General features: G+C 38.8%; 1 protein-coding gene across 5 annotated transcripts in view; it reads left to right on the top strand.

Annotated features, from left to right (window-relative positions):
- The window catches only part of CW7, a 502578-nt gene that overhangs the window by 132135 nt on the left and 352205 nt on the right, over positions 1 to 18238 (top strand). For all 5 annotated transcript variants that reach the window (XM_089453029.1, XM_089453024.1, XM_089453026.1 and 2 more), the window contains one exon: positions 16716 to 16822. In XM_089453029.1, the coding sequence (XP_089309155.1) occupies positions 16716 to 16822 (107 nt within the window). The remainder of the gene's footprint in view (positions 1 to 16715; positions 16823 to 18238) is intronic.

The raw sequence follows: 18238 nt of genomic DNA, 5'->3' as shown, positions 1-18238 counted from the left end.
ATGTGCAACCTTCCCAAATATCACAAATTGGTTGCAACAATTTTTAGGTTACAAGGGATAATATCTGTTGACAAGCTTCAAATAGAGAAAAACAAGAATTCTTGCCTGAGGCTAGATTGCATTTTCTTTTCTAGTTGTGATAAAGTGGGTCAATCTTAACATTATTTATCCTTAATTTACTAAATATTTTTGGACAATACAAAATTCAATCTGCTTACATTCCAATAACCAGTTCTAAGACAGTTGTTTTCCATTTAATTTTGTTTGTGAGGGACATGCTTCTGTGATTGGTGTTTATACCAGATCTATATTTTTTTCCCTCTTGTACACATAGTTGGGTCAGCAGTTGATGTCAGTTTCTTTCATTTTTTATTCATATGGAAGATGATTTGGATTTTTCTTGATGTGAAAAAGTCCCTTCCATCATCATTAAATGCATCCGAGCTCTGGTTGGTTCTCTAGAGAGGAAAATTCTGAGCGAACTTTTTGCGACTCTTAAGATCGCTATATCTATTATCTATTGTTATTGTATAGGACATGAAAATATGGAAATGCAGTTATGTACACCATTTATCAGTTAAAATGGCGTCAAATAAGCTAGTCGTTCTTTGTATGGGACCTCATTGATAAGTTCTCAAGAATATCCTTTCCTGGTTGTTTCTTTTTAATTTGTTCAAAATATCACTGGACAGGATTTTGCAAGTGGTTTTGGGTTAATTTAGAAAGATAAATACTGCTGATGCAACTACGTGCAAAATACCTCACAAGGTCGAACAAAAATGGTATGGCAGGGAAAAATCTCTAAATTCTTAGAGTAGGGTTTAAAATCCTCAGCATTTGCTCCTGGTCAATTCTTGACATATGGCACAGTTTGAGGATCCTTTCCTCAGTCTGGGAGGTCAGATGGATTGGATTCTGATTACCATGTTGTGGATTACATGGAATGGAAGTTTAGGTGCCCAAAAGACGTTTATGTGCCCAATTGAGACAATAACTACAAATCTTTGTTACTGTTCAACCATTATGCACAGGGACAGGAATAAACCGCTTTCACCATTGCTTTTGACAAGTTTGACAATTAGAAAGCCATCCCATGGGAATTCTGTCATAACAGGCTTTTGTTTAAGTGTTCCTTTGCTATGCTTAGTCTCAGCAGATCCTAGAACCCTAAGTTGCACGATATGTGGAAACGGGTACAGGTACGAAAAGTGACCCCTCCAAATTTTGGAAACGGGGAAACACTATATATATATATATTGTAGGACATTTAAGAAATGTTATGTGCAATCATATATCATAGTCATACATGATACATTATTACATTATGACTTCATTGTCCAATGTCATTGCATAAACTATAAGTCTATCAATTATACATGATGATGAAACATACTAACATCACATTTACTCATGAATGATCACATAATGAAAGTAGTAATATAAAAAAAACCTTGATAAACGAGGTTTATTATAAATATATAACCAAAATCAGCCTTTATATATGAGGATGCAAGTACAATGTTGTTGAGAAATCTAGGGCATGAATAATTAAAAGATTTCCCTGCTTGATAATTACTTGTGATATACTTTTACTTCTTTAGCTTATAGTCTTTTCTTTGTTATGTTATTATTGTGTTCTTTTCATCAAGACAATTACCAATATGCACAATAGAAGACAAGTGACACAGTGTGTAGGCTTGTTAGCCAGGGCCAAAACCTCTCACCTCTTGAGAGGAAAATCCGATCAAAAAACTTCTTCTAGATCTTCAATTGATGAATACCAAGACCATGACAAAGACCCTTGACTCTAGTATTCTCCCAAGAACTTTGTCACTAACCTTGATGCTCTGCCTCTTTCTTCTCTCGACTTTTCTTCTTGATCTCGAACTTCTTTTCTCAACTTCCTATAGAGAAACATGGTCTCTATCCTTCACACTGCTTATTCTCGGCTTCTAGAGAAACTCGGTCTCTATATTGCTTCTTCTTGGCTTCTCCTAGAGAATCTTGGTCTCTAGTCTTGATCTCTATCTCGGTCACCTAGAACAAGTACCCCAAAAGAACCCTTCCTTCGCTATCCCCGGAAGAAACTCTCCTTCGCTGACCCTAGAAGAAACTCTCCTTTGCTATGCCCAGAAGAAACTTTCCTTTGCTTTGCCCAATTGATTTTTTCTTTTTCTTTTTATTCCTTCTTCGCACTTCTTCTTTGTAGCCTCTTCTTCGCACTTTTCTTCACCGAATTCTTGTTGAGTTGCTTGCCTCTAAGTGAGGCCAAGTGTGGCTATATATACACCTCATCACATGTCCCTTAGGCCGACATGATCACAAGTAGTTAGGCCGACTTCTTCTAGCAAGTTCTTCCATCGTTGTAGGCCGACTTCTTCTAGCAAGTTCTTCCATCGTTGTAGGCCGACTTGAAGAGGATAAGTGACTAGGTTTTGGAGGATACTTTACATAGACAAGTTTGACCTTTTACAAGTGTAACATGACTTCATTACATGACAATGACTCTACCATTTTATAACTAGATGACAAATAATTCCTAAAGACTCTCAATGGGAGTCTTGACTCAAAAATAAAATCTCTTGCTCATGAAACCCATGAAGTAGGCAATACAATAATTTTATTTTTCTTCTTTACATCTCATTATATGTCATTATGAAGACCGAGCCTAGTTACACTTTTCAACACTCTCTCTTAACTAGGGAGGTATTCATAATGGTACTTGGTCATTCTCAATCTGAAGAATTTCTCATAAGAAGAATTCAGATTGGTAACTCATTTGTATAGCATCATATCAACCAACATTGTCACATAGCAAGGCCTTGACTAACGACTCTATCTCTCCACAAGATCTGAGCTCAATGCCGGTGAGACCAATGATTTATAGACATACTCATCTTTGTCTTTCCCAAAACATACCCCACTCGGGTTCTCAAGGTGTGTTCCATCAGGACTATTCTTATCTTGGATTCCCAGTCCTCAAAGAATATCGATCCTCTACGATCACTCTTCTCTTGGATGCCCTATCTCATCCTCAAAGAGTATCGGATGCCAAATGATTACCCAATCCTCCATTCTGTCTTCCCAGGTGAAGACTAGAATGATGTGTCTATCTCTCTTTCTCAAATAGGGAGGACATATTCCAATAAAGGAATGTACTCATTCCTACAAAAGGAATGTGCCTAAGCTCCCTCTTGGCTTAGGAGTTTACAAGTTTCTTCCGAGTAAGAAACTTCTTTCCAGGCTCCCTATTAGCTAGGGACCTACAACAACTCCTCAGGTGGAGATGATGGGACAATAAGCTGCTTGAAGAACTCCTCTCCTTTTCGATGTCATGAATTTCTTTTGTCATGGAGTCTTCATCTTTTGGGACTTCTTCATAGGGCACGGACCATACATCACTTTTAAGTGTTATCCATGAGTCAGCCATGTCCTCATTCAGAAAGTGATCCATCAATTTTTCGTCTGGCTTCGCTTCATGTCATGCTGCCTTTTTTTTTTCATGCCTTATTTTCAGAAGGATCTTACATCCTTCTATATGGTTTTTTCTGGAAGTCATCCGCAGATCTTCCCTTTGGCAGTCCTACATAAGCCCATCCAGATATTAGTTCAAAAATAAGAAATGAACACTTAAATCAAAATGACCTTTGTGATGGTCTTTCATCAAGACATCTTCTTGTAAGTATCAACATCCTACATGCATGTTGACACATCTCCTAAAGATATTCATTCTCAAGGGTCTCCATCTTTTTCCGACTCATATCAGAGTCATCATATCTTTCTGGGAGATTTCTTAGTCAAATCTTCTTGGTCTTTCAGATGTTGATTGCCTTTATCATGGTTGTATGTTTTTACGATCTCTTCCTTTCCTTCCACACATTTCATTTCCAGGAGCTTCTAATAAGAGTTCCTCAATTGTAGTCAACTTCCTCATGCTTCATATGATAACATATTATGTTGATTTCATCTAGTGTGATTTATGCCTTCCTGCAATCTTTCGGAGGAGGAGATCCCTTCTTCTTTTGATCATGTTTCCCAAGATGGAAATAGTGATCCATATTATCTGCAACCATTTGAATTTCATAATAACCTAAGCATACATATTACATACCTCATCTTTCCTTTGGGTCATCCAGACATCCTGTAGCAGCTTCATTTGAACAAAAGAACTTTATCCTTTAGACCTGCTTCATTGTTATGTCATCATACCATCATCCCTTGAATCCCACGAGTTGTAATTCTTGATGAAATATTTGCTACCTTTCTAGATCGGTGAATCCTTCGATAAGGATTCCATCAGAGAAACTTGAGGATCTTTCATATCCTCACCTGATATATGTTTCCTTATTGACTATTGTATGATGATCCCAGTCGATGATGACCTCTACTTCTTTCTATAAATATCACTTTGAAGTTTCAATGAGGTTTCCAAGAGCTCTTATTCATTGTAATCAACAGAGTTTTATTCCATACATTCTTTCTACTTCTCATGTCAAGAGCTCTTACTTCTAATGTGTCTATCATGATGTTATTTTTCTAATTTGATGCATTCTATCTTATTTACACTGTTTCCTATCTATAAATTACAAGTGGAAAGTACCTTCTAGTGAAGAATACCATCTCAGTCATAGTAGAGATCTTTTACTTCTTCCTTCTTAAGCTTCTTTGTCTTAGGTTCTTTCACTTCCTCAGTAATATGGGCTTCTTCCCTATCCCTCTTGTCCTTATTACGTTTAGGACAATCTCTTCTATAGTGCCCAAGTTCCTGACAACCATAGCATCTTACCTTAGCCATGTTCTTCTTTTTCTTTGGAGGACCAAACTTTCCAAATTTCCCTTTTCTTCTTGTCATAGCAGCATATGCTTGATTCTGCTCATTTGATCCTACATCAACTTTTGCCTTCAGTCTGGTTTCTTCGATCTTACAGAGTGACCATAGATCTTGAAATGGAGTAGTCTCTTTCTTCCCATATAAACTTGAAGTGAAGTTACCCCATTCTTTCGGTAGTGCATTTAGTACCACTGTGGTCATCTCTCTATTAGACATGACTTCTCCCAACTCTTGTAGTTGATCTCAAATTTCTGATATCCTCATGAAGTATGAGGCTATTCCTTCTTCCTTGAACAATTTTAGTTTGTAGAGTTCTTGCCTTAATGAGATTACTTCTCCTGCAGTACTAACGGAAAACAACTCTGCCAATTTGTTATATATAGCTTTTGCAGTGTCCAACTTTGATACATATGGGATTAGAGAGTCTTTTATAGATTCTATAAGAATCCTCTGGGCTCTCACTTCTACCTTCATGAGTCTAGCATGTGCTTAAGTATCTTCCTTTCGAGGCTGGGTTATCGAAACTGTTGTACCTCTGAGATAATAATGGTCAGTTATTATGCCAGAGCATCTAAGATAAATGTTTTGGGGGTTTTGTTTTAATTTGGGAGACCAATGGATGAAACAGATATAGAATTGATGCGTCTAACCTCTGGAATAATATCAATATCTCAGAAGAGGGCTGCTATAAATATTTACACAGTGAAATAGCTTTTATGATGATGAGTAGAAACAGAAAAGTAATATGATTGCCACAGTTTTCAAATTGAGATCAGAGAATGAGAATCACATAAGAATTGCAACATGTTATTTGAGAATCACATAAGAATTGCAACATGTTATTTTGCCCGTCAAGTCTCAAAAACATACAAAAATAAGGGGCTAGACAACAAGGATCTGTATGCAGCTTCAAAGCAAGATATTTCCATGTACTCTCAGCAGGGAGAAGTTCTTTTAGTGGGAGATTTCAATGCTAGAACATCAAATCATCAAGCTAGTATTCTTTGTTGTAAAGAGGATCACAATCCTATTTGGCTCACTGAAGAGGAGAATCCCTAATGGGTGAGGTGTTCACAAAGTTAGCAATCATTTTTGAGAGGAGTTGCTTACACTGTGTGGGGATTTCAACTTAATTATTTGCAATGGTCTAAATAGATGGAAAAGGTTTGGGAACTTCACTTGCAACACATACAATGGGGCAAGTATCGTTGATTATGTGATGTGTTGACAAAGCTTGATAGAAAAGATAGATGAAGTTAAGATTGGAGAGCATATTTGGGACTTAAAATCAGACCATAACCCAATTTATATAAGTTATCATGGTTAGAGGAAAGAGAATGGGAGAAAAACCCAATGCTCTCGGCAATCATTATCAAGGGGCAAAATTCTTCTAACACAAGAAAATTGTACTATCTTCAAGACAATGTTAGAGAGATTAGTTCAGAAGGAGAAAACTTGTTTCAAAAGTTTCAACAGTCATGAGCTAACAAATATAATCCAAAGTGCACTTGAAAAGTGCAAAAGAGAAAAAAATAGGAAATCAGAATCAAATTGTTTTCCTGTAAATGCTTGGTTTGATGAGGAATGCAAAATGGCAAGGAGAACCTTGAAAAAGGCAGGCAAGGAGAAGATGAATGTAAAGTTATATAAGCAGATACTAAAAAGGAAAAAAGATGAGTTCATGCAAACAAGGCGAGAAGAGTTAATATATCTAAGCAAGAATAACCCAAAGATTTTCTGGCAGGAACTTCAACTAAGGAAGAAGCAAATCGAAAATAATATTACAACCCAACAATGGTTTGAATATGCAAAGCAACTCTATGAGAAAGAATAAGAGGCAGAGCCTCCCTCTAGGATTAACACAACCACAAAGCTCTTCACATTACAGGAGGTGAAGATTAGAATTAAGAAGCTGAAAACAGGAAAGGCAAAGGACTTGGTTGAGCTTCAAGCAGAGTATCTAAAATGGGGAACACTCTTGCACTGCACATCATGAAAATATTTAACAACATCATTCAGCAAGGATTCCCAACGGATTGGACAACTATCCTAGCAATACCCCTTTTTAAAAGTGGAGACATTAATAATCCTTCCAATTATAAAACCATTATGATCAATCCTTTGTTTGCAAAGCTTTTCGGTAGCATGGTAGAAAATAGAATTAGTAGGTGGGCAGAAGTAAAAGAAAAGAGGGCAAGTGGACAAGCGGGTTTGAGGCCGGAGCATTTTGCAGCGGATCATGGTATCACATTGAGACACATTGTTGAAAAGTTTTGGGAGGACAAAGAAGAAGCATTTTGCTGCTTTGTTGACTTCAAAAAGGCATTTGACATAGTCCCTAGAGATAAGTTGTGGCATAGAATGGAAGAACTTGAAATTTCTTTGCATTATAGAGTCGTTGTCCATAGACTTCATGAAGAAGTGAAAGTCAAAATTAGAACCTCAGCAGGTATTTCTAAAAGCTTTAGAAGTGACATTGGAGTCGAGCAAGGTTGCCCTTTATCTCCTACTCTTTTTGGCTTATATATTGATAAACTGGAAGAGTGGATAAATCTGCAAGGTGGAGATGGTGTTCGGTTGGGGGAGTTTGTGATAAAGCTTCTTTTATATGTGGATGATCTTGTATTGATTTCTAAATCGGCCCATGGATTGCAAATGCACCTATATTCCCTTGAGCATTTTTGTAGAGAAGTGGGGATGCAAGTCAATACTAGCAAGACCAAAATAATGATTTTCTCTAATAAAAGGAAGCAGAGTCAACATACTTTCTTCTTTGAAGGCAACATTCTTGAAGAAGTAAATGAGTACAAGTACCTCGGGATTGATTTCAACAACAAACTTAATTGGGAGGACTGTAGAAAGAAGAGAATTTTAGGAGGGTGGAAAACATTATATGCTCTTCAAAACAGATGTAGAGAGGCAGAGTTATGGGATTGGAAAATGACTAAAACGCTTTTTGGACTCCTAGTTTGTCCAGTGATGCTGTATGGGTGTGAATTGTGGGCTAGCAGCACCCCTGTCTCAAAATGGAAACAAATTGAGAAAATCCAAAAACGCTTGATCATGAGCAAGTTCAAAATAAAAAATTTGGTACCTTATGAGATAATGTTGAGTTAAGCAGGAGCAACTCCTATCAAAGAAATTGCTATGGTGCGTCTCATAAGATATCTAAAAAAATTGAGCAAATGGGAGTAGGTAGATGGCCTAATGTTATCTTCAATGAAGGCTTGAGTGAAAGAAAGAAAACATGGATGAAACAAAACTACATATGGTTGCAAAAATGGAATATCTACCGCAATGTCTGTCCCACAAATAGCAAGGAGCTAAAGATTTTGTTATGGAAAAGTTTCGTAAATGGGTATGGGGAAAAGAGTTGGGTAGAAAGAAGAATTACAACATTGAGGAATTCAACCCTACGTGTGATCTACAACAAAAAGAGTTCATTGGAGCTAGCATTCCGTGGAAGGCAAAGGTTCTTATTGCTCAATTAAGAACTAACTCGCATCAACTTCGGTGTGAAACAGGATGATGGAAAAGGCCTAAAGAAGCCTGGGAAGAACGAGTGTGTACATTTTGCACGTCTGGGGTAGTGGAATCAGAAAAACATTTCATTTTGGAATTTGATGCATTCAAAGACATTAGAGAAAGTTATGGGAATATGCTAGCATTGGTTTCTTGGCATTGTCTTTGCAGTGAGGGGATTGTTGAAAAGTTGGGCTAGCTCATCATCAATTTGAACAAGAAAAGGATTGAATTGCAAAAGACGAAAAGCCGGGAACTAATAGTACCATAGACCATTTTTAGTCTCGTGGACGTTAAAATATCATTTCATTTCATTTCATTACCGTTGAATTACATAGTGGAAAATTCGTATAGCACTTTTACAATCATATTTGGTGAATTGAAGATTCTTATCATATACGATGAATTACATTGTTATTTTTTTTCCGAAGAGAAAAATCGTAGTCTTTCATTTAAATTGAATTACATTGTTATTATCTGGTTGTATTTTCATTAAAACTCTAGGGCAAACTAAGGCAAAAATCACCCTAGTACCTTACATTAAGGCCTTCAAGGACAAAGCTGATAATGATATAGATGCTTGACAAAGATGGCTTAGCAATCCAACTTTTCTTATGAGAATGCTTCAAGGATGACATTCGTTGTACCATGTGATGGGATTTTGATTACCTCCCTAGTTAAGGGGGAGTGTTGGAAATTGTAACTAGGTTCGGTCTTCATAATGACCTATTTGTAATCATGACACATTATACTTTGTATAAAGAAAGAAAAGAAAGAAAATAAATTTTTATTTTTATTTTAAGTAAAGCATGGGTTTCATGCTCAAGTCTAGGTCAAAAGCATGTTCTTCATGCTTCTAGGTCTTTCTAGGACAAAGAAGAATTTATGTCATGTATTATAGTCCCATTTGGACTCATTGTAACAAAGGAAAATATTTATTTTGTCAAGAAAAAGCCATTTATTCCTCCAAGACCAAGTCGGCCCTAGTCAAGGACAAGTTGGCCTAAGGGAGGGCTATTCGACCCCTCAAGAAGGCTATAAATACAAGGAGCTCGACCTCATTTGACACACACATCCAACACAAGTTCGATTTGCAATAACGAAGGAGAAGAAGAGCTAGAAGGACGAAGAAAGGAAGAAAATAAGTTGAAGTTTCTTGGGATCATCTCTCTCTCTATCCACATGTGCAAAGTTAGGGTTTTGTTGCTGCTAGTTGTAGGAGGCTGAAAATTGCAGGGCCGAAATTCTTAGGTGCAATTGCAGGGCCAAAATTCTAGAGCAAAGCTGCAAAAGGTTGAAGTTTTGAAGTTGCCTTGGAGAGATCTTGCTGGGGGGCTGACTTGGTGCTTGGGAGGATCTTGGGCTTTGGTCTTTGGGTCTTGGAAGTCTCATTGTAAGAAGATTCTATAAGAAGAGAAGCATTCTTTCTGGGTTTTCCCCTTGGAGGGGTTTTGCCCTGGCTTGGAGCCTATATCTTGTGTACTTTGTCTTGTTGTGATCTTCATTGTTTTGGTAATTGCTTGATGAACAAGAACTAATAAAGTAATAAAAGGCCAACATATATCACAAGTAATTATCAAGTTAAGGAAAATCATCTATAATACATAAGTCTCCTGATTTTCCAACACACACGCGTTGGCTTTAGCTAGGAGAGAGCCTAGATGGAGAGAGTTGGGATTAGGTGACAACCCCTTCTCTGAGCTTTGCCACCAAGGCCACATCTAGTGGGGTTGAGGATTTTTCCCACATTAACTTAGGTGTGTAAGTGAGGCGGCAACAATCTCCACCCTTCAAAATCTCTCATTTCCTTTTGTTATATTTGTTGCTAAGGTCCTTTATTCACATACCACATTTCAAGAAGTGAGCCTAGTGACCATAGGGAAGCCCCCAATGACATATGATTCTTCTTTGTCCAAAGTGCAGAGGTGGGATGTATTAGAATAATCCTATTTAGTATTTAATGCTCATTCTTTTAGCTGTTGCTATTTTTTCCTTTTTAGCAGTTTCTTTGATGAAATTGATTGTTTCTATTTCTTAAATAGAAACTTGATGTTTCTATTTACTGTAAATATCTCTGTTTTATTATTGAGCTTTAGCTTGCTCATCAATTCAATTCATTCATTAGAAATCCATATGTGTGTTTCGCACTGTTTTATGGTATCAGGCAAGGTATTTTTTTTTCGAAATAATTTTTCATAGTGTGAAAAATTTAGTTCTTCATTTCGAAATTGCTCCTGTAGAGAATTTTTTCTCTTCTTCAGTGGATCTGGGCCATTCCGTGGAAACTGGTACTGCAATCGATTGATTGTGGTTGCATTAAAACAATTCAGCGTGCGAACGTTGGTTTTTCTATGAGATTTCTTGCTACATGCCTACATTGGACTCCATTTGATCATAGTTGTTCTGCTCCACGATTCAGTTTTTTTCTTCCTCAGAATCTGGGTTTCATCTACACAGGTTATTTGTTACAAGTCCGGATCGAATCCGCCGCTATCACATTGCTAGTATCACACCGTGGCAGCATTGGAGAGGCAGTGGAATTTTTTTTGGATAATTAGTGGAGATCTGAATCCACGCGAAATACGATCCACCACCGGACATATGTCAACAGATTAACCACCGAGGAATCGTAGTTGGGCCACGAAACCAACAGTCGTCCCTTCAACTTCATATCAGAGCTCAACGTCTTCATATCAGAGCGGCGAGGAAAGCGACAGAAAGTCACAGAAAGTCTCGGAGAAATTCGCAGGCGACGAGCACGCGGGGTTTTCGAGAAATTTGCACGCGGGGTTTTCGAAGACCGAGTCTGAGGCAGCAAAGGTTTTACTTGTGATCGAAGCTTATAAAATCCTAAGGGATCGTGCACCATATCCTGCCAGTCATGTTGTTGGACATTTGGACGGGCAATTTGTGTTTATAATCCTCGACAGAGCTACTTCAAGCATCTTTGTTACCACGATCCTTTACAGTCAAGGACGATATCTTTTGCCTGTTCGAAGACACTACTGCGGGCAGTTCGGCTGGAGAGAGTGGTCGTCGTGGGTTCGATTCCCAACTAGCATTTCAGAGTGTATTGACGTCCGCGGGCTTGAATATTCCTCAGAAACTGAGTATTGAACAGACGTCAATACGCTGCAGGGAGTTTTGCAACAATTTTTTTCCAAGCGTTTTCCAGTACCTCCAGTATACTCTAATCAGAAGTTTTTTTTTTGTTTTTCCGCGCGACGAATCTGAGCCGAGGGGGTATCACGTAAGTACGTAACAGTTTTTCTTTTTACAGTCAACAAGTGTAAAATCTGCGTGGAAAAATCAATTTTTTTGGTCTGCGTGAAAAAATTGTTTTTAGCACTCCTTCATACTACACCGTCATCTGTGAGTTTTTTGTCCGGATCAGTTGGCATTTGCATTAAAATTCGTGCCAGATAAATTGCCCTTATAATCCTCGACAGATTCCTTTGCTGTTTTCTGTACCTTGAGAAACGTGCAGATGGCTTCGCTAACCAATCTGATGTTGGAAGGCAGTCAACGCTTTAATGGCAGCAATTATAACATCTGGAAACAAAGAATGTTGACCATTTTTTAATACAAGTGTCTTGATCAGCTCGTTTTAGGCAAAGAGCTCCGTCCCGGTACAGCTAGTACCGATCAAGATAAGTTTGATGATCGAAATCGAGAGGCCGTTATGCTCCTCAAGCTCTCTGTGACTGATGATCAGTTATCGTAGATTCCTTTTGGCAAGACAGCTGCCGAGATCTGGCAACAGTTGAAAGAACTGCACGAGACATCTGACAAGAGCAGAGCTTTCTTTCTCAAAAATCAGTTGTTCTCCATCATGATGGACGAACATATGTCTTTACAGGAACATCTCAACAAGATTAAAGACATTCGAGATCAGCTCGAAGCCATTGGTCGCACCATGGAGGAAGAAGATATGGTAGTCATCACTCTGAAAAGTCTACCAAAATCTTATGAGCACTTCATAGAAACACTCAACATTACCTCCACTAATGTTGATCTGAAGTTTCCGGAGTTATGCACCAAACTCATGCAGCAGGATCGTTGGAAACAACAGTTTGGTAGTGGTGCCGCATCAGCCTCCTCAGAAAATGCTTTTGCTGCCAAATATCAGTCCTCTCAGTCCTTTCAGCAGAAAGGTTCTTCTCAGCCTTTTGATCCTGCTAGGAAGAAAAGTGTGCAGTGTAATTACTGTCACAAGTTCGGCCACATGAAGAAAGATTGCCGACAGAGGATTGCCTCTGAACAGAAGAAACAGGGAGGGCTCCATCAGACAACAAATGTTGCAGAACATTCCGAGCAGACAGATTCTGCCTTTTACGCCTTTATGGCTAAAAGGTCTTCAGATCATGTTCCATCTTCTGCCTGGTACATTGACTCTGGTGCATCACGCCATTTCTCTCACAGCCGTCACTGGTTTATTGACTTCTCACTTTTCAGTGATTCCGTGGTATTTGGCGGAGGTGAAAAGTACACAGTGGTTGGCAGAGGTACAGTTCAGATCCAGTCTGATGGGCGCACACTCATATTCCTGAATGTGTACTATGTTCCTGGTATGGAAATTAATCTACTGTCGGTCAGCCAGATTATGAGGAACTCCCCTCAACTTGATGTAGTGTTCAGTGCGCACAAGTGTTCTATTATCGACAGGGAGACTAGTCTTACGGTTGCTGTTGGCCTAGAAGATCATGGTCTATACAGGCTTCTTGACACTGGTGATTCTCCAGAAGTGGCTCTAGCAGCTCGTGTTTCTCCCATCAGCACTCTGTGGCATCATTGATATGGGCATCTAAACATGCAGTATCTCTCTTAGCTTTCTCGGGAAGGACTTGTGTCAGGGCTACCTGATATTCAGACTCAGCAGTTGGGCGTATGCGGCGCTTGTCAAGCTGGCAAACAACATCGGTCTTCATTCAAGAATGGAGAATCTTGGCGCGCATCTAACGTACTCCAGTTAATTCATGTTGATATTTGTGGTCCTATGAATACATCTTCTATCACTGCTTGCAAATATTTTTTGCTTATTGTAGATGATTTCAGTAGAAAGATGTGGGTATATTTTCTAAAATATAAATATGATGCATTTAGTATCTTTCAGAAGTTTAAAACCTTAGTTGAAAAAGAGTCTGGCTGTAATATCATGACTCTTAGGATAGATAACGGGGGGGAATTCTGTTCTTCTGCTTTTTCCAACTTCTGTGATACTCATGGCATAAAACGCCAGTTCACTACACCCTACACTCCTCAGCAGAACAGTGTTGTTGAACGCCGCAACCGCACGGTTGTTGAAATGGCTCGCGCCATGTTACAACACAAGAATGTTTCGAACAAATTCTGGGCTGAAGCAGTCTTTACTGCTGTTATCTTCTTAACCAATCACCCACTCAGACTGTTAAGGGGAATACTCTTGAAGAGGTTTGGTCTGGCCGTAAGCCTAAGATCAGTCACCTCAAAGTATTTGGCTCAGTTGCATATGTTTGGATTCCAGCTGCTAAGCGCTCTAAGTTGGATTCCAAAAGCCAGAAACTCATGATGACAGGGTACAGTGATCATCACAAGGCCTATAGACTAATAGATATAGCCACTTGTCGTCTTAGCTTCAATCGAGATGTGGTATTTGATGAAGACAGAGGATTCTTTCAACCTTCTTCTTCTGAGCAGTGTTCTGAGGATCAGCCTCACAGTGTCCTTCTTCCGGTAGGTCCACCTGATGGGAGGGATGATGCAGCATCAGTGTTTGATAATACACTGCCTGAGCTTCCTCCGGAAAATAATCCTTCTCTTGCTGCCCCTATTGTTCTTGAGCCTTCTCCATCTCCTCCTGATATTGGTTCCTCTACTCTTTGGCCTAAATGGTGGGCTAAAACCATTGGTGATCTCCGGGATGATGAACTCCTTGAAGGAAGAACTTCTAGACATAAGAGCAAACAACAGTCTACAGTAAATTTTGCTCTTATGGCTAACCTACACAGTATCTTTGAGCCTCAAACTTACTCAGAGGCTAAGGGTACATCTGAGTGGGAACAGGCTATGGAAGCTGAATTCCAGAGTCTTCAGAAAAATCACACATGGACCCTTTCTGATCTTCCTGAAGGGAAAAAGCCCATTAGCTGCAAATGGATATATAAAGTGAAATACAAAGCTGATGGAACCCTAGACAAGTATAAAGCTCGTCTTGTGGCTCGAGGGTTCTCACAGAAGGAAGGCATCGACTATGAGGAGACTTTTGCTCCTACAACCAAGATCAGTACCATACGGCTTGTCCTTGCCCTAGCAGCTCAGTTCAATTGGAAAGTTCATCAGATGGATGTAAAGAGTGCTTTCCTAAATGGTGACTTACAGGAAGAAGTCTACATGACACAGCCTCTAGGATTCAAGATTGCCGGTCAAGAACAGAAAGTATGTAGATTAGCTAAAGCACTCTATGGATTGAAACAAGCTCCTCGGGCTTGGTACATGAAAATTGATCAGTACCTGACAGATCATGGCTTTCAGTGGAGCCCATCTGATGCAAATCTGTATATCAAGCATACTGGTGATGATATCTTGTTTGTGGTTGTCTATGTGGATGACCTTATCATTACTGGCAGCTCTGCACATTTGATCTATGGGATCAAACAAGACTTATGCAGAACCTTTGATATGACAGACTTGGGACTTCTTCATTACTGTTTGGGGGTTGAAGTTTGGCAGACTGAGAACCACATCTTTCTCTCTCAGTCCAAGTATGCCAAAAATCTTGTGGACAGGTTCAGAATGCAAGATTGCAAACCAACCACGACTCCTATGGAACCAGGGCTCAAACTTTCAGCTCAGTCTTCCTCTCCCCTTGTGGATGAGACTTTATTCAGGCAATTAGTGTGCAGTCTCATCTATCTTACTGCCACCAGACCTGACATCAGTTTTGCAGTGAGCTACATTTCCCGCTTCATGTCAGCTACTAAAGCTGATCATTGGATAGCCGCAAAGCGTGTGCTACGATATGTGCGTGGCACTTCTGATTATGGACTCCTATACACTCGAAGTTCTGATCCTATACTCAGTGGTTACACAGATTCTGAGTGGGCCGGTTCGGTTGATGACCATAAATCTACAGCTGGGTATGTGTTTAGTCTAGGATCTGGTGCTGTTACCTGGACTAGTAAGAAGCAGTAGGCAGTGGCTCTCTCCTCAACAGAAGCAGAGTATCGGGGAGCAGTTAAGGCATCCTGTGAGGCAGTTTGGCTTCGACGTATGCTTGCGGATATGCATGTTTCCCAGACAGGTCCTACTTCTTTGTTTTGTGATAATCAGGGAGTGCTCAAACTTGCCAAGAATCTAGTCTTTCATGAACGAACAAAGCATGTGGAAACTCATTGCCACTACATTCGCCAGCTTGTTGAAGACGGATCCGTTCAGTTGCGATATGTTCCCACAACAGAGCAGCCCGCAGACATCTTCACCAAACCTCTTGGCCCTGATAAATTTGTAAAATTCAGAGGGTCTATTGGTGTTGTAAATAGATTGAGCAATAAGGGAGGGTATTAGAATAATCCTATTTAGTATTTAATGCTCATTCTTTTAGCTGTTGTTTCATGTTACTGTAAATATCTCTGTATTATTATTGAGCTTTAGCTTGCTCATCAATTCAATTCATTCATTGGAAATCCATATGCGTGTTTCGCACTGTTTTAGGATGACAATGGCCATCCTACTAGTTGCACGTCACCATCTTGGTGTTGGAACTTTTCACTTTTAGGTATGAGATCATTTGTCAACAGGGAGTAACACAATGCAAGATTCAGGCCAAGAGAAAACATGCAGTCAAAAATGAAGTGATGATGAGCAACCTTTATTCTTATAGAAAACAATCATGGTGAAGAAAGAGGCATCCAAGTCCAAGACTTGAAAGATGTAGTTCTAAAGAAGTGGCTGCTTTGATGTTCAGTCTATTTTCAAATATATTCTAAAAAATCCAAATTGATCTGTTTTTCATAGAAGTGTAAAATAGTGTAATTTATATGTTGGCACGTATATAATGTTTGAATTTTAAATACTAGCACTTCCTTGACAACTTTCATAACATAATATGATCTAAATGGCCAAAACTTCTGTTGTGTTTCTTGTACAGTTGTGAGTACTCTGCTTATGATCCTTATTTTTCCTTTCCTGCTAAGACTTTTATTCACTCTAATCCTGTTAAAGTTTTTCTTTTTTCCCTTTCTCAGCTTTTCCATGCAATTACACTGAAAATGAAATGTAGTTTTCACTTCTTTTCTGAATCATAGATTTGTAAGGATGCAAAAATTGTTTTGCAATGCTGGAGCTGAAATGGATAGGGGGCTAATGCATTTTTTTTGTTAAACAGCTTGGTAAAGTGATTGGAGAAAATGATGCAGAAGTTGATTGGCGACGCTCTTTTTACCTAAATTTTATTGCTCATACATCATTCACAGTCACAGTTGCAATTTGCAGGTTGGTTTCTCCTCCTTTGTCATATTCCCATTGAGATTACAGTGGGAGGTGCATCGAATGTTATCTCATGGGGTGTTTCTTATTATCGTGAGTTGTAATTTCATTTCCTCCCATAGTTGATAAAAGTTGCCTTACAATTTTTAACTCATGATACACAGAACTATTTCTTAAGATATAATACTGTCTGAAATGGAAAAACTCTTGCAATAAAGCCAAAATCAGTCCTTATTGAAATTTGAAATAGACACTGTAGAGTGATAGATCAGGGAACTAGAAACAACATATATGAATTTTAGAGTGATATACTAAGTATTAAAAGGTAGATTTGAGAGTATCCTAGTGGAAATTACAAACCATGCTACGAACTCTAGACCAGCTATGAGAAATATTTCATTAACTTGAGAAAACAAGTTACAGTGAATGACTAATAAAGGAAGAGTGCCTAGCTAAAGAGGGCAGCCTCCTTGGGTGACTTCACATCACTTCAGATTCTCAGTGCTTTACACAAACAGCCGAGTTGAGGATAGAGACAAAACAATTGAAGAAAGAGTCATAACTCACTCGTAACAGTTATTTTTGGAAAAGTAGCTCTTCTAGTGATGTTCCCCCACTTAGGATATTGGAATACTAAAAAATAATTGACATTTGTAAAGTGATCTAGAGTATCTGTTATCACTCCTTTAGTAGGGTTGTTGAAGATCTATACAACCTGCTAGGCCGACAAACACAAGAAAATGTTAGCCGTCACCTCGGCCGAAGTCCCCACTCTTTAAGCTAAACTCCTACCAAAATCGCTATGGGAGACTTTCCTTGGATGACTCTAGCTAACCAGGACAAGGCCAATGCCTTATAATGGGGTGAAATGACTAAAGTGGAGGAGTTTGTGTTGCTGTCTTCTTGGTATTCTATAAGATAAGATAATTTTATTAATGTCTGTGTAAAATAATCTAAACCAGTAAAAGTACAATCTATCTAACAAGATACAGCATGTGAGTAGTCAAATTTAGTGTACAGAAAACATGCTAACCAAATATGTAAATATTGCTAGAAATAGAGCCTTGGTTATGAGCTTGCTGTGTAAAATATGCAAAAACCAACAAGATCGTTGGAATTTGGTTGTCATTGATGTCAACCCAAGTTGTCTTTTGATTTCCAGGACTACATTGCATTGGGAAATGTGAATTGCCTTGGGAAGTTGAAGTGTTGCTAACTGTGAGACTGCCATGTATGAGAAACATCTAAGAGATACTACACCAAATCCAAGGCCACCTATAAACTCAATAGGCTCATAACCGTGTGTGAAATACAAACATAATGAATTTATATGATCTATTTTAGTCACAAAATGGAAAAAAAGAGACTACAGTAGAATGGTATTGTTACCACACAAACTAGCTAGTTTGCCAAGGTCCACAA

Source organism: Pinus tabuliformis, chromosome X (assembly GCF_031772625.1).
Source record: "Pinus tabuliformis cultivar Carrire ecotype Pingquan chromosome X, CPIR1, whole genome shotgun sequence".
Classification (NCBI taxonomy): Eukaryota; Viridiplantae; Streptophyta; class Pinopsida; order Pinales; family Pinaceae; genus Pinus; species Pinus tabuliformis.
The sequence above is the reverse complement of the archived record's forward strand: the minus strand, read 5'-3'. Positions and strand labels throughout refer to the sequence as shown.